Source organism: Bos indicus x Bos taurus, chromosome 24, assembly GCF_003369695.1.
Source record: "Bos indicus x Bos taurus breed Angus x Brahman F1 hybrid chromosome 24, Bos_hybrid_MaternalHap_v2.0, whole genome shotgun sequence".
Taxonomy (NCBI): Eukaryota; Metazoa; Chordata; class Mammalia; order Artiodactyla; family Bovidae; genus Bos; species Bos indicus x Bos taurus.
This window is the reverse complement of record NC_040099.1, coordinates 61,735,250-61,751,164: the sequence shown is the minus strand read 5'-3', so window position 1 is coordinate 61,751,164 and position 15,915 is coordinate 61,735,250. Positions and strand designations below refer to the sequence as shown.

At 50.3% G+C, this 15,915-nt stretch overlaps 1 protein-coding gene across 3 annotated transcripts in view; it reads left to right on the top strand.

The window, feature by feature from the left end:
* Nucleotides 1-1,969: 1,969 nt before the first annotated feature.
* Nucleotides 1,970-15,915, top strand: part of BCL2 (BCL2, apoptosis regulator) — a 196,790-nt gene continuing 182,844 nt past the window's right edge. For 2 of the 3 annotated variants that reach the window (XM_027526257.1, XM_027526258.1), the window contains exon 1: nt 1,970-3,691. In XM_027526257.1, coding sequence (XP_027382058.1) covers nt 3,137-3,691 — 555 coding nt within the window. In that variant the 5' untranslated portion in view covers nt 1,970-3,136. The remainder of the gene's footprint in view (nt 3,692-15,915) is intronic. The other variant, XM_027526256.1, reaches the window with a different exon arrangement.

Sequence of the window (15,915 nt, the reverse complement as noted above, 5' to 3'; positions counted from 1 at the left end):
AAAAGGTGACGGTCCCAGCAGCTGGAAGCAGGAAGGGCCATCTTCCTTCACTCCTTGCCTGGCTAAGACATTTGTACCAGGTACACATTCCTACAGGCAAGAGGTGGGCTGGCATGTTGGCTGACTGGCTTTGATAAATGAAGAAATGAAAATAATTTGCTGTGCTTATTTTACCAAAGAATGAACGTGTTGATTTTAGTCTAGGAAGGAGACCAAATACAGTGTGAGAAGGTACGTGTAGACAGGGCAGTAGTTGATCCTTGTATTTCTAAGCCCACAACAAACCAGGCTCCCGTAAGTTTTACTTGAGCCCTATCAGGTGTGAGTCGCTCAGTGATGTGTGCGCGACTCTTTGCGACCCCGTGGACTGTAGGCCGCCAGGCTCCTCTGTCCATGGAATTCTCTAGGCAAGAATACTGGAGTGGGTAACCATTCCCTTTTCCATGGGATCTACCTGACCCAGGGACGGAACCCTGGTCTCCCTGCATTGCAGGCAGAGTCTTTACCGTCTGAGCCACCAGGGAAGCCCGATTCACTAAGCCGCCATGCTATTAGTAAACATTTTTTTCCCTGGCACTTTGTCAAAGACTTTTAGAAATAAAAATAAGCACATGCAACTTGTCTGCCCTCTGTGCTTTTTTTCTGGAAGCCATTTGTACTGATGAATTTTTTAAAATGTTTACGTATATAAAATATATATGAATGTGTATAAAAATATTAAAAATGTGTACACATGTGTGTATATACAGGTTGGTGTACGTATAGATAACTCGAGAAGGTGCGGACGTCTAGAACTGAGTGCTGGACAACCGGGAGGCCTTTAGAAACCCACCTGCCCTGACTGGGGCTGCGGGCCTGAAACTGCCCCGTAGGCCCCACGGCGCCTAATAACCCGGGGCCGAAATGGTTGGGAGCGAGGAAAAAAGAATCTGCCTGCAATGCAGGAGACCTGGGTTCGATCCGTGGGTCAGGGAGATCCCCTGGAGAAGGGACAGTCTTGTTGCCCGGAGAATCCCATGGACAGGGGAGCCCGCGGGCCGCAGTCCCTGGGGTCGCAGAGCCCTCCACCGCCACTCGCACCGGACAGCGCTCGGCCGCCCGGGCCGTCCGTCCGCGGGCCCCGGGAGCCGCGTCTAGCCTGGGCCCGGGTGGGGTCTCCGAAGCGCGCGCTCTGCGTGGACAGCCAGGAAGCAGCTGGAAGGAAACGCGAGGCTCGGGGCTTCCCTCGCCGAGGCGCGCGCGGCGTGGCCTCTCTTCTCGGGAGGCCGGCGCCGAAGCCCCTGCTCGGGGTCAGCATCGGCCGAGTGTGGACACCCGGGGTGCGGACGCGCGCGCACTTGCACGCGCGCGCCCGCGGCTAGAAAGGGTCCAGGCGACTCCCGGCGCCGGTTTTCTCGGTGTCCCCCGCTCCCCGCCTCTGCCCCCGGCAGCCGACCCCGGCCGCGGGCGGTTCCCCAGGCGCCCCCGGCCCCTCGCGGGCCCCGGAGACCCCGAGCGCGCGCCCGGCCGCCGCAGGCCCGAGGAGGCCCCTCGCGCGCCCACCGCGCCGCCCGCGCCCCCCACCCCGGCCGGGCGCGCGGAGCGGGCGGGGCGTCCCGGACCCCCCCACTCCCGCGGCCCCCGCCCGCAGAGCCCCCGGCGGGGCGCGCGCTCCGCGCCGGCCGCGGCGCCTTTAACCCGGCCGGGGGGGCGGCTCCGGGGAGGGCCCGTCCTTTCTTCTTTTTTTGAATGAACCGTGTGACGCACGCACAGGAAACCGGGCGGTTCGAGCGGAGAATGAAGTCAGAGGCCGGGCCCCCCGCGCCGCCCCCTTCCTCCCGCCGCCCCGCCCCGCGCCCGGTCCCCCCGCCGCCGCGAAGGTGCGGGCGCCGGGCCCCCCCGGGCGGCGTCCTCGGCCGGAGCGCGCGGCGCGGGGGCGGGGAGAGGGTGCGCGGCCCGGAGGCGGGGTGCGCCGGTGGGGTGCAGCGGAAGAGGGGTCCGGGGGGGGAGAACTTCGTAGCAGTCATCCCTTTTTAGGAAAAGAGGGGGAAAAAAAATAAAGCCCTCCCCCGCCAGCGCCGCCTCCCACCCTCGCTGCACCACACACAGCGCGGGCTCCTCGCGCTCGGCACCGCGGGGCCGGCGCGGCCAGCCTGCGTCTATCGGCAGCTCTTCGGAAAATGCATTGGCCGTTCGGAGTTTGATCCGGAGAGGATCCCCGCCCGCGTCCGCGGCTCGCCCGCCGACTCCGGCCCGGTGTTCTCTCCCCGGGGAGGCGTGAGGCGGCCCCGCGGACACAGATCCATGTGTGTGCCCGCGCGTGTGTGCGCGCGTGAAAATTGCCGAGAAGGGGAAAATCCCAGGACTTCTGCAAATACCGACTGAGAAATGGTAATTCATCCGCCGCCGCCGCTGCCTTCCGTTTGCTCGTGCTCTTGAGATCTCCGGTTGGGATTCCTACAGACTGACATTTCTGTGAAGAAGTCTAGGAATCAAACTGGAAATTCTAATTTTTTGCACCCCCCTCCCCCAACTCCTGATTCATTTGGAAGTTTTCAGAGCAGCTCTAACTGGAGAGTTCTGAAGATTGAGGGAATCTTTTTGCCTTTTCATTTGTTTTCACAAAAAAGGAAACTTCACAGAGGATCATGCTGTCCTTAAAAAATACAAGTAAGTTCTTTGCACAGGAAATTGGTTTAATGTAACTGTCAATGGGAACCTTTGCGATTTTCACTTTAAGTGCATTGGAGTAAGTTTAATTTCCAGGCAGTTTAATATATTCTCAGCGTGTAACTTGTGTGTGTGCCCTGCTTTCAACCAGCGTATAGAGGGAAACGCACCTGATTTTGACTGATTAGTTTTTTAACCTTTCAGCATCACGGAGGAGGTAGACTGATATTAACAGTAATTAATAATGTGCCTCATGAAATAAAGATCCGAAAGGAATTTAAATAAAAATTTCCTGCATCTCATGCCAAGAGGGAAACACCAGAATCAAGTGTTCCGCGTGATTGAAGACACCCCCTCATCCAGGAATGCAAAGCACATCCAATGAAATAGCTGGATTATAACTCTTCACCCCTCTTGCGGGGCCGTGGGGCGGGCAGCGGGGGGCGAGAGGTGCTGTGGGACCCGGCTGCCTTTCCGCGGCGGAAGGATGGCGCACGCGGGGGGAACAGGCTACGATAACCGAGAGATCGTGATGAAGTACATCCACTATAAGCTGTCGCAGCGGGGCTACGAGTGGGATGCCGGAGACGCGGGCGCCGCGCCCCCCGGGGCCGCTCCCGCGCCGGGCATCCTGTCCTCCCAGCCGGGCCGCACACCCGCGCCCTCCAGGACCTCCCCGCCGCCGCCCCCGGCCGCCGCCGCCGGGCCTGCGCCCAGCCCGGTGCCGCCTGTGGTGCACCTGACCCTGCGCCAGGCCGGCGATGACTTCTCTCGGCGCTACCGCCGCGACTTCGCCGAGATGTCCAGTCAGCTGCACCTGACGCCCTTCACCGCGAGGGGACGCTTCGCCACGGTGGTGGAGGAGCTCTTCAGGGACGGGGTGAACTGGGGGCGCATCGTGGCCTTCTTTGAGTTCGGAGGGGTCATGTGTGTGGAGAGCGTCAACCGGGAGATGTCGCCCCTGGTGGACAGCATCGCCCTGTGGATGACCGAGTACCTGAACCGGCACCTGCACACCTGGATCCAGGACAACGGAGGCTGGGTAGGTGCTCGTCTGGATGTGAGTCTGAGCGGGACACCTCGGTCCCAGTGCGGTCCGAGTGGTGGGGTGTGGCTGGGCCCAGGGTCAAGGGCAGGCCGGTGGAGTAAAACCACGTGTGTGGCCTCCCTTTCTCTTCCCCTGCAGAGAGCTCTCCCTGCCAACCCTACCGTGATCACTCCTTCCCTGGAGACATTGCTTCCCTTGAGCCAGCCACTGAGGTCCAAAGATCCAGCCTTTGCTGCTCAGTAGAATTTGGGGATAAAGGGCATCCCTTCAAGGTTTCCCAAGCTTGGGGATCCAGGGATCCCCATGATCACAGTACCTGGTGGAGTAGCTTATTGAAAAGGAGCATTTCAGGGACAACTCATAAACTGGACACCAGGCTGAGTCCTGACTATCTGCATCAGAAATAAGCTCCCCTGGGGGTTTCTGCTTTGTCCTAAGATTTGAAAACCACTGGATTAGAAGAGCAGACTCCTCTAGAGGCCCAGGGGCCTGTCTTCTCTGACTCACTTGGTAAAATCTACCCAAAGAGGAAAACCATTGTAGCCCCTTTCCCTAGAAAACTTGGATGATTGTGAAAAGGTAAGTTGACTTCCAGAGTCTGTTGACACTGACCTCCAATTTGTGGCACGTTCATAGTGGGCATGACCTTGTGTCTTGAAGAACCCTGGGCTATGGGTGTTTGTTGCATCACTGACAGATTTCGCATTGGCCGCCTACCTTATGTTCTGCTTCTATAACTTGTGTATGATTTAGAAGTTTGCTGGAATTTTTAGACTATTTTATTTTCCACCCTAACCTACAATGCACACCGTTTGGTGGGATGCTCTGCTGGGCAAACTTGCGTCCAGAGTATCTTTATAAAGATAGAAGAATTGATTCTTAGCTGTGGATTCTCATGCTGTGACTTTAGTTGAAGTGATTGATGCTTGTATTTTTGAAGAACATCTGTGAGCTGTTTTTTTTTTTTTCCTGGTACTGTTGCGCTAGACAGTCTCTGTCATGTCACCATAAAGTTCTTTTGTGAGCGTGATTCTTTGGGGGAGGAGTACAGCTCATAAGACTGAAGAAGTGTCATTGACATCTATACTTCGTATCTGAAATGATTAATTTGTGAAAGAGTAAAAGAGGAATAACTCTGGTTCAAGTTTTTTGCAGACTTTTTGTTTTAATCTGAAGAGCTATCTTTGAAAAAGGATGCCATGCAGTGCTTCCTTTTACAGTCTCCAGGAGGATTACTACTATTACTATTTTATAGGACCTAACAGGAGCAAAAACCTTAGAAGTCACTACACGTGGGTTCGATTTCAAGAAGCACATTACGTATTTTATACAGCTTACAAAGTGTGCTAGTATGAGGGGGCTGAAAAGAGAAAAGTCCAAGAAAAGTAGGTGACTGACATGAACACCTGACCCCACGCGACCAGAGTTGACGAAACATTGATACCACTGTTCAGTGTTTGAAAGTGAAATCCCTATTTAATCTCTGAAATTTGTTAATAAATGCTTTTTGTGAATTTGTTTCTTTGAGATCCCAAATTATCAGATCTTTAGTAATTCTGGAAGAGTTCTGTAGAAGGTGTAAGGAATATTTTTGTTAAATGTTTGATTAAGTAGGTGGTTTTGTTTTTAACCACTATAACCAAAGAGGTAGGGACTTCCAGACACCAAAAGGATCATTTTGAGACCAAAGTAAAACTAACTGAACAGTTTGACTATTACATAACTTTTGTGAAAAAATATTAAAAAATGTTTCTTTCTAGTTGAAAGAAAGCCAAGGTGGTAACTGTCATGTGTCAAGTAATTCAATAAAAAGATGGGAAGCGGAGACATATGTTTATGATAGAAATTAAGATGTAATCTTGATCTTTGTTGTCAAATTGTGGTACATTAACATCTCATACAATTGAATTTTCTTTTTAAGTGAAGGCCCGCTCGTTCCTCCTTTCAAAATAGAATTTTCTTAGTAGAGCCTATCTTTGTGGTCAACAGGTATCTGAGGTTGATAAATGTAGAGGCTACATTTTATGATGCCAAACCACAATTACGTATCATAGAACATGATAAACTTTTTCTTGACAAAACCTCTTATAGTAAAAATAAATCATATAGAAGCACAAACTGCTGACGGTGAAATGTGTAGCGTTCAGGACAACATAGAGATGGATGGCTAAGTAGGAAAACAAAGGACTTTGGCAGAAAAAAGTGTGAGGAAATGCTATCATAAATGGACACTTTGGAATAATAAAAGAGGCAGTATTATTTGAGAAGTATGTTTGGGAGACTGATTTACATGTCCTTTCCAAAGATGCATTATGAACCTAAATTTTTATTTTGAGCATTTGGCATCCAGACAGATTTTCCTCCCAATTTGCACCAATCAGAGTTGCTTCTCTCATAACACGTGTTGTGCGGCATAAAGGACTCGGTGAGGATGAGCAAGTTTCAGAGGAGAGCTGACACATTCTCTTGACGTTGGACAGTAACTTGCACTGCTTACAGGACTCAGTGGATCAGCCCATCTGCTGAATCTGTTCTGATGGGGGCTTTAGACTCAAAGTCACACTTGTTCTTTGCTGCTGCTGCTTCGGAGGCTGAGGGAGAATGGTTTGCATTCCATGCTCCGTAAGCTGCAGAAAGCAGGGCCTGGGATGGTAAGTGTCTGAGAGGTGGTCTCAGAAGTCTGCACGTCACACAAACACTGGAGAAGAGACTGGCTGTGGAGTGGACGGGGCTCTATCCCTGAGTCTGAATAAAGCATCCAGAGGGAGCAGGATAGCAGAGCAGCGAGACAGCAGTGGCTCTAGGAAGCGTCTGAGACCTGCCCCTCCACGTTTGGGAGCTCGCGGGCGTCCCCTGGGAGCGTCTTGGAGGAGTGGCACCTCAGGTCCCACCCAGAGCCTCTGAGTCAGAGCCTGTGGTTCGCACGTCTACAGGTGTTGGGGTGCACGGGGGGGTTAGAGGTGCCGGCTACCATCACCGACCACTGATTCCCGTGACGTCTTTTAGGAAAAACGAGAGTCCGGGAGGGGTCCTGCAGCGTCCCCTTCCAGTGGCCTCCTGGGATCCGTGGTGGTACCTAGGATGCCAAGCACATCTGGCATCTGCTAGACGGGCTGAGCTTTGGAGGAGAGAGGCTGGAATGCTGTAGAGACAGGAGCGGAATGATCACAAGCTCTGACCTCTCAAGGATGTTTTCTGTGGTAACTATGTAATCTGGGGGCCTTCCTCGGTGGCTCAGCGGTAAAGAATCCACCTGCAATGCAGGAGACAAGGGTTCCGTCCCTGAGTCAGGAAGATCCCCTGGGGGAGGGCATGGCAACCCACTCCAGTCCTGGTGGGCTACAGTCCATAGGGTCAAAGAGGGTTGGACACGACTGAAGCCGCTGAGCACAAGACAATATGTACTCGCACTGGTGGCCCCGTTGAAGTGAGATAGCTTTCCCACTCCAGTTCAAGACAGGAAACTTAACTCTTAATGGCTATATTCAGTATTGCTTTATCCCCTTGTAACTCAGTTCAAATTTCTGTAGATGAGTTTAGGGGCCCTGGGACCACTTCACGGCCAAGGTGGCTTTTGCAAGCACAGGCTTGAGATGTAGGCAGGTTTATGGTGAACGGTGCACTCTGAACTGAGAAACGTGACCTTTTGCTTCATGTGTTAGGAGAGCGGGAGACGTCTGACAACTGCAAGGAAAAGATGCTTTAATAGGCGATTGGCTTCCTTCTGCTGAGATGGTGGGGCAGCTTTTTTTGTGTGCTCATGTTTTGGTCTCTGTGGTTTAGGAAGACAGGAACTTGCTTCTCCACATCCAGTAGAGGTTGGCTTCCTTTTTGTTAGTTGGTCGGCAAGCAGTTTCTCTTTTCTGTGCATGGTCCACATCCACTCACTCGATTAGCTGGAAAGCAAGACCGTTCTCAGGCCAGTGTACAAAATTCGTGAGAAAGCATCGTTTTCAGTGGTTAAGCATTAGCTGCTTAAGGCCAGTTTTGGCAGCAAAATGATAGGGTTAAAAATAGCCCAAAGACGATCCGGTCTTAGATAATATATTTAATGATGAACTTTCCTTGGGAAAGTGCATCTTTCTGCCTGCGAAGAATCATATGACCCCTTTCAATAATTTATTTGGTAGAGAAAAGATACATTAGGGCTCCTAGAGTTTGCAGTCATGTGCTGTTGAGCAATCACATTTGGGGACTTTTGTAAAATTTGACAGTTCACTCAGTTCTCTTTTCTGTTTTAGGGCTTTTGTTGCTGTTTAGTGTCAGTCGAAAACATGGCTTTCTTCTGTGCATCCTGTTACTTTTAGCTGTGCTTTCTAGTGAGAACGGATTGATCTTTTTAGCAATCCTTGGTTGAACCGGTACATTTCAGAGTCCCTAAATGTCATTAGGCTGCATAGTACACCAGGTAACAGAAAGCCACGTTTTTTTTTAAGCCAGACTCTTATAGTTTGTTTCTTCTCCCAGTCCTAGTCCGCGTTTCGGAGGCTGATAAGCCCACTCATAAAGCACGTGTGTGGGTGCTGTGTGTGTTAATAGCAGTCTGTCCCGCTCAGCACACCCCACACCCATTGCTGAGGTCCTCCATCGTGTCTTCGCAGGAGCAGCGTTTCAGCGGTGGTGCAGTATTTGTGCTAGAAAAACAACACTGTCTTTGTAGTGTACGACTAAGAAGGTTTTTTTACCCCCAGAGATACATTGTGTTTGAGGTTCAAAGGTTCTGTTAAACCTTTTTAAAGTCCTCTAATAGCGCCTGACTCAGGTATGGCGGTAACCTCGCACGCTGGCCCCCTTCCCCCAGCTTCATACAGGGGACCACTCGGAGAAGTGAGCCCAGCACGGGGCTCTTCTTTCATCCCTCTTGGTCTGATTCAAACCAAGTGAGTGCGTGAGGTTGAAACAGGATTAAGGATGAAAGTTAGCCGAGGACAGGGATGGCTATTCAGCAGACCTGACTGCACGTCCCCTCTGTGCCCAGTCCTCGGTCAGGTTGGGCTGAGTCCTCTCTGTGCCTGGTCCTGGGTCAGGTCAGGCTGAGTCCCCTCTGTGCCCGGTCCTGGGTCAGGTCGGGGTTCAGGGAGGAGGGCGTTTTCCCTGCCCTGGTTGCTGTCACAAGCTGGGGCTGGAGATGTCATGAATTCTGTTGCCACCAGCCCAATGAGATGATTCTAAACTCTCAGATTTAGAGGGGAAAAACAAAAAGCTAGTATGTGTTATTTTGCATACACTTCAGTATTTGTCTGAAAAAGTTATTTCTAACCATATGGCTATTCATGTGTGCATTAGGCCTGATTTAACTAGAGAGGAATATAGATAATTTGAAAAAATACTGTGTTACACAGACATGTGCTTAAGAGAACTGAAAGGCAAGGGGAGTTCCCTTGTTAAATATTTACCCATTAGGCGCTGTTTATACATATTATGAAGACTTAATAAACACTAGTCTGCAGTTTTTAAAGTATTTCATTAATTCCTTTTCAGTAAGAGACAATCAAGCTCTGATGAAGATGGTTGGAATAGATTAATTTGAAGAACTATCTTTCTTAAATCGTTCTGGTATGCAGAAAAGTCAGAGTCGATTTGAACCAAAACAGGGGAGAGATGAAAAGAAAAGCTTTGGTTTTGGCTTGGTTTTAGATTCTAGTCCTGTTTCTGTTTGTTAAGAGGCTTCTCTTCCAAAACTCTACATACGGAAATTCCTAGTCCACCGTGACATTCCTGTTCCTGAAGAGCAGGTGTTTACCATCTAACGTCTTTTATTCGTGGTCGTCTTTCTCTAATGAAGGTTGTAAAACTTTCGAAATCACGACAAAGCCATTTTCGTTTCTAAAAGTATTTTTGTAGATTGCTGCTTGTTCTGATCTGCTCGATTCTGTAGTGCCAACATGATTTCTCTGCTCTTTATTTGTCAGACAAAAGATAAACCCAGCTGTCCTTCTGTGAGCACGATGACGGGGTGTTTGTTTCTCTCTCTCCTGAGCCACGTGGGCTTTCTCATCAGGACCTACCCCCCTCCACCCTGCACCAACCTCCATCACTGACCCCTACCTGCCCATCATCCCACGCTGGGGGACCTGCAAGGTCAGCTCCTTGTGAGCCTCTAGCACGTGAAGGGGGGCTCACCTGAAGGGAAGAGCACTGTGTCTGGATAGCAAGGGAGAGGGGCAGGAAAGGGGTCTGTCCAGGCTGGGATATCTGAACCCCATCTGCATTCTGGCCACAAGCAGCCAGGCAAGGAAAAATTCTGTGATCAGATATGATGGCTTTCCCTCCAGAGACCATAAATTCCAACCCTGTGCAGGAAAAAGATAGGATCTGCTGGAAGAGTGTACTGGCTCCGATCTCTGCAGTGGGAGACTAGAGTGGGGCTGATACTGTAGCCTGAGATGAAGTTTCACTAACTCAACGCAGCTAAAATAGCTTATACTGAAGACTACTTCCCCAAACACCCTCTTAAGCATGTTAGAAAGGGAATCTCCCTGCCAGGCTGGTGTGGCCGTTGGTAGCAGTTATAAACGCACTAAGGGCTACTTGGCTGATTTTCTCAGGCGATGGACCAGGTTCTATGAGAAAGTTCCCTGATATTTCCATTCTGCTCCTTGTTTTGCCTTCAGAATTTCAGAGATCGAGCCACATTCCATTTTCAGTTAATAATCAGCTCATCTGTGCTCTGGAGCTTCAGCATAACGAGTCAGCTTATGACCAGCCCCCTCACCTCTCTATTCCTGGGTCCTAAAACCGACCCAAGGATCCGTGGTTTCAAGTGAAGCTGAAATTTCTCCTAAAACCGACCCAAGGATCTGTGGTATCAAGTGAAGCTGAAATTTTCCAAGGGAGATTTTACTGTTGAGAACAATACATCTTTATTGTGACAGTCCCAATTACTGCATTTCTGTATTTTTAAACTGTCTTTTCTTAAGCTGCAGAAGAATATGGAGAGTTTCTGACTTCTGGTGCTTGGAGTGCCCGACCAGGCATCAACGTTGTGGGTTGTCTTTTCTTGACTTTTTCCAACTCTTCTTCACCAATACTCAGATTTCTTCTGCTTTAAGCACGATGAATGTCATACCTATGTGTTACCTCTGAAATAGAATTTTCGAAGAGCATATGGGATAAGTACTTAGTCCCCTTAGTTCAGTGCCTCCTTACAATTAGCATAGGAATAAAATTAATTGCATCATTATATCATCATATTTAGATATTGATATTTTATTTCTTGAGGGAAAAAGATCTATAAAGGATGTTCGTTGACACCTCTAAGTCTAAATTTCAGGACTGTCTCCTCCCATTTTCTTTATGAATTCCTGCCAGGATTGTCTTTCTTGACTTCTCTCTTTTTAACACTGAAAATTTTTACAGGTGGTTTGAAGCTATTTTCTAACAAAATTGTAAATATAATAATGCAGAGTCACTTACTATTTAAGTGACAACATAAGAAGAAAAATGATGTGAAGAAGTCTTAATCAAGGAAAATGAGCAATTGTTTGCAAATCGTAACCACGAGGAGTTCCTAGCAACGGGCAGTGATGGGAACGGAAGGGTTTTAACGATCCTGCTATTGTGTAGGGCACAGACACTGCCTATTTCCATTGAAAAAAATTTATTGAGGGCTTACTATGTGCAAAACTCTATGCCGAGTGTTTCACTTGAGTGAAAAATGTGGAAGATAACCTTTGCATCTAAGGAACTCTCTGACCAGTAGTGAGACTGAGATAAGTGCTGTGTAAATTGCTGTAATCCTTGACACACTTCAGTGGACTGCCATCCGGTCCAGCCAGAGGGGATCTGGCTGAGTTGCATGCAGGAGATGATGGGTAGGAGATACAGGGGAGGGCAGGCCGGGTAGCTGAGCTGGAGGAGGCAGGACAGGTGGGAATGCTTGCGGCATCACTGGGGGGTTAAGAGTCTGACTGGCCTGGGGCATAGAGAGCCCTGGTGAGCTAAGACTGGTCCTAAGTCTGTGTTTAACTTGGTAGATGTTAAAAGGGTTATTGAAAGCGTTCTGAGTCAAGGCGGGATGTGTGGGCTTGAGGAGGATGACAGTGGCTGAGGCTGGACTGTGGGAGCCAGGAGGGAGGCCTGCATCACGGCGGCTGGGGAGTGGGGACCCGGAGGACTGAACGGACCGAACGTGAGCAGGGAGGCAGGGGAGGAAGCGGAGGCGCGAGTCCAAACCCAGGCTGTTTCCCAGAAAACAGCGGTGGTCCCTCAGAGAGCAAGGAATGCTAAGAAACGTGACTGGTGGGATAAATGTGATGGAATGAATTTTGGACAATTTCAACTTGAGCTCCTAATAGAATCGTCATCGCTCAGTCATATCCGACTCTTTGTGACCCCATGGACTACAGCCCGCCAGGCTCCTCTGTCCATGGGATTCTCCAGGCAAGAATACTGGAGTGGGTGGCCATGCCCTCCTCCAGGGGATCTTCCCGACCCAGGGATCGAACCTCTGTCTCCTGCACTGCAGGTGGATTCTTTATCACCAAGCCACCTGGGAGTCCCCCTGCTCCCCGCCAATAGGATGCCCGGGTGGGAATGCCCCGTGGCAGTTGGTCTTAAGGATCAGGAGCTCGAGAGAGACTCTGAGGCTGGAGTACGCTCTGCCTTTTCCCAGTCCCCGTCGATCGCCCGTTTCCCTTCTTCATTTCCCAGCCTGGTCCTGGCTTCCCCTGCTGGCTCTGCCTTCTTTGATTACTGCTGCTTCCACAGCACCTTCCCGCCAAAGTCCTCTGTAGGCATCTAGCGATTGAATGGAGGTGTTTACCTCGAAGTTTTACGCTTCAGAGCTTGGCTCTCCACTACTGGTTGCCTACTTAAAAGATAATTCACTGAGTCAGATTAGTGTTATCCCAGCATCCCTATAGCATCCTCCCTTTGTAGGGATCTTACACGGTCAAGGTGTTCTCCTTCATTGGCACTTTCTCACTTGATAAAATAGTTCTGGGCCTTGCCTGGCGGTCGAGGGTTAAGACTCTGAGCTCCCACTGTAGGCGCGTAGATTCAGTCCCTGGTTGGGGAACTAAGATTCCAGATGCCTCACATGCACCACAGCTCCCCTGCCAAAAAAACAAGAAAAGAAACAGTCCTCCTATCGCATTTAAGCTGCACCCAGCGTAGCAGATAATAGGTGTGCGCAGTGACTGTTGATTGAATAGATGGATTGTGACAGAGGCAATTTTTAGTCTAGTTTTTATTTATTTTATTTTTGGGTCTGTTGGGTCTGTATTGCTTTGTGCAGGCTTTCCTCTAGTGTCATCTAACGGGCTGCTTTTTGTGGTGGTGGTGGGGCTTCTCAGGCTGTGGCCTCCCGTTCTGTGGTCCCCAGGCTCCGGAGCACAGGCTCAGTAGATGCTGGCACGCAGGCGCAGCTGCTCCGCGGCCTCTGGGATCTTCCTGGACCAGGGATCGAAGCGGTGTCCCCCGCCCTGGCCGTCGGATTCTCATCCACTGGGCCAGCAGGGAAGTGGGATAGAGGGGCTTCGAACATCAAACTCACCCTCACGACTGCTGTCCCCACCTATTCTACAGGCACATGTGTCCTACTCCATGATGTCCCGTTAAAGGGATGTGTGTGTTCCCTTGGTTCTGACACTGAAGCTCCAGTACTTTGGTCACCTGATGAGAGGAGCCAACTCATTGGGAAAGACCCTGATTCTGGGAGAGATTGAAGTTAGGAGGGGAAGGAGGTGGCAGAGGATGAGGTGGGTGGATGGCATCACTGACTCGATGGACATGAATTCGAGCAAACTCCAGGAGATGGTGAAGGACAGGGGAGCCTAGCGTGCTGCAGTCTATGGTGTCACAGAGTCGGACACGACTTGGCAACTGAACAACAACAAAACGATGTGTCCAAATGTCCTGTCCCACCGACCTGTTGAGGTTTAGTAGCAGCAAATGAAGAAAAATACCTAAGTGTTTTAATTTCACCCATCATTGAATTGAAACAGTACGCCATTCATACCTGAAAAGAAATCCTTTAGATTTTGCTTTATATTAAACATTGAACTTTCATAAAAGTCCTTAATGCTAGTATTAGAGACCCTTCAGTTGCCTCGTTGTATCTGTTTATATAAAAACTACACGCCCTCGGTCTGCACATATGTGCACGTGTCAGTCACTCAGTCGTGTCCGACTCTCTGTGACCCCATGGACTGCAGCCCGCCGGGCTCCTCTGTCCTTGGGGATTCTCCAGGCAAGAAGACTGGAGTGGGTTGCCATGCCCTTCTCCAGGGGATCTTCCCAACCCAGGGATCGAACCCAGGTCTCCTCCATGCGGGCAGGTTCTTTACCGTCTGAGCCCCAGGGCAGCCCTGTATATGCACAGCTGCTCTCAGTTCTGCTGTTCTATGTCTCAGACCCAGTTCAGACAGTCTTGACGTCTAGGATTATTTTCATTTTCTTACCGTTTAAGAAAGAGGACTCCTGCATGGTTCTCACGGTGGGGAAAAGTGGTTTCTCCTTTCTTATCAACATGGTAGCACAAGTATGAAAGAAGTGTGCCATGAAGTCACGAGGGCAAGTGGCCCCCTAGTCGTTCTCCCCGGAAAACAAGCAGCAATGGAAGGTGGGAGTCAGTGCAGCTCAGTGTTCCCAGGGGAGAGAGCACCCGGGATTTCATTTCCCCAGACACTGACCACCAGGAAGACCACCCAGGGGTGGCAGGGAGCAGCCCACTGGCCTGGCAGCCTGGGGCTCGGTTCTCTGTTATGGCTGAAGCAGACATCACAGCTCTCTGTGGTTTCTAAGAACTGGTGGAATTTGCATGTTGAGAATCCTCGTTGCTTGGCATGAAGCAGACTCAAAAGCATCGTTGCTCATCATTTGTCATCTGTTGGAGAAAGAGCGTGTGATTTGTTTACTTGTAATGAAGCTTGACCATACTTCTCCAGGGGCCTTTGCAAGAAGGATGTGTCAGCTTACAGACCTGTCCCCATGAATAAAACCACAGGCAAATGCTCCCCCCATCTTCCCTTCTCCCCTCTCATTTCTGTGCTTTATGTCCCCACTGCCGGGCCCTCTTCAAGGGCTTATCTGTGGGTGAGTTCAGAAACTTCAGATGATAAAGGACACCCAGATAATTGGCCGGTTCTCCAAAGTGTCTGTCCCCTCAGCTGCTGCCAGATTCCCTCTTAATGAGTCCGTGCAGTGACGGTGGGGTCTGAGCTCCTCCAGCTCCGTGGGAAAATGAGCTTCCCTGCATTGTAACAGCTTGTGGCTCGGGGGGAAAATGACAGCCATTGCACAAGTTTCCTTTGAATGTAGTTTTCTTTCCCATAAATGATACTTGGAGAATACACTTAAGGGGTTATTAGTTTTCTATTTCATGCTTGGCCTGTGTGTGAGAATAACACAAGCTGTCACTGCAAATCAGCAGCTCCACACGCTTTGTCGGGTTAATGTGAGCATTTAATATTTGGCTCGATTAAAAATTAACTGATGAAAGTACATGTCCAATGGAATTTGAAAATGCCTTTTGTAGGGACTGTTGGAAGGGCATGGCCAGTGAGTAAATCAGTGGTTTGCAGATGTGGAGACTCTGGGGAAATTCAGTACAAGTTGAGACACTTGACTCTTCCTTCAAGCGTCTCTACCTGTTTGGCTTATCGTGAAGTTGAAACAGACGTCCTCGTTCGTGTTAGAATGGACCCACTTGCATCTCTGTGCTTTCTGGTAAAAGAGTGCGTGTGTGAGCCTACAATTGAAGCAGACAGAGCAAGAAATGGGTTATTCCTTTATCCCACATTTTTTTTTTTTTTTTAGTTGACTGCACGCTGTAGGCCAGCTTGGAGAGGGGATAGCTGGAGTCTAGGGGGTAGAGTTCATTCGACAACGACTGTAGGAGCACAGGCGGGTGCTGGGGATGAAGACGTGTGCCCCTGTCTCAGCATTTATCAGAGTTGGCAGGTCCTCCCAGGACAGGTGCTACAGAGGCTGGGCTGGGGGCAGAGTGCCTCCAGCAGGCCGAGCCCGGGGACAGAGGGGTCCAGGCTGGCTTGAGGGTGGGACCCTTGCCTCCAGCACAGGCAGGGGGTGAGGGTTCCGTCCCTGCTCAGGGAACCAGGACTACCTGCCCGCCTGCCCGCAGCACCCTGCCAAAAAAGCAGGTGAGGCTGGAGTGTACCTCCATGAGGGGTTTATTCTAGAAAAATTACTCTGGCTCCACTCAGCTAACGAGGCCAGTGATGTTACTGGCCCAGGAGCCCTGCAGACCCTGGGAG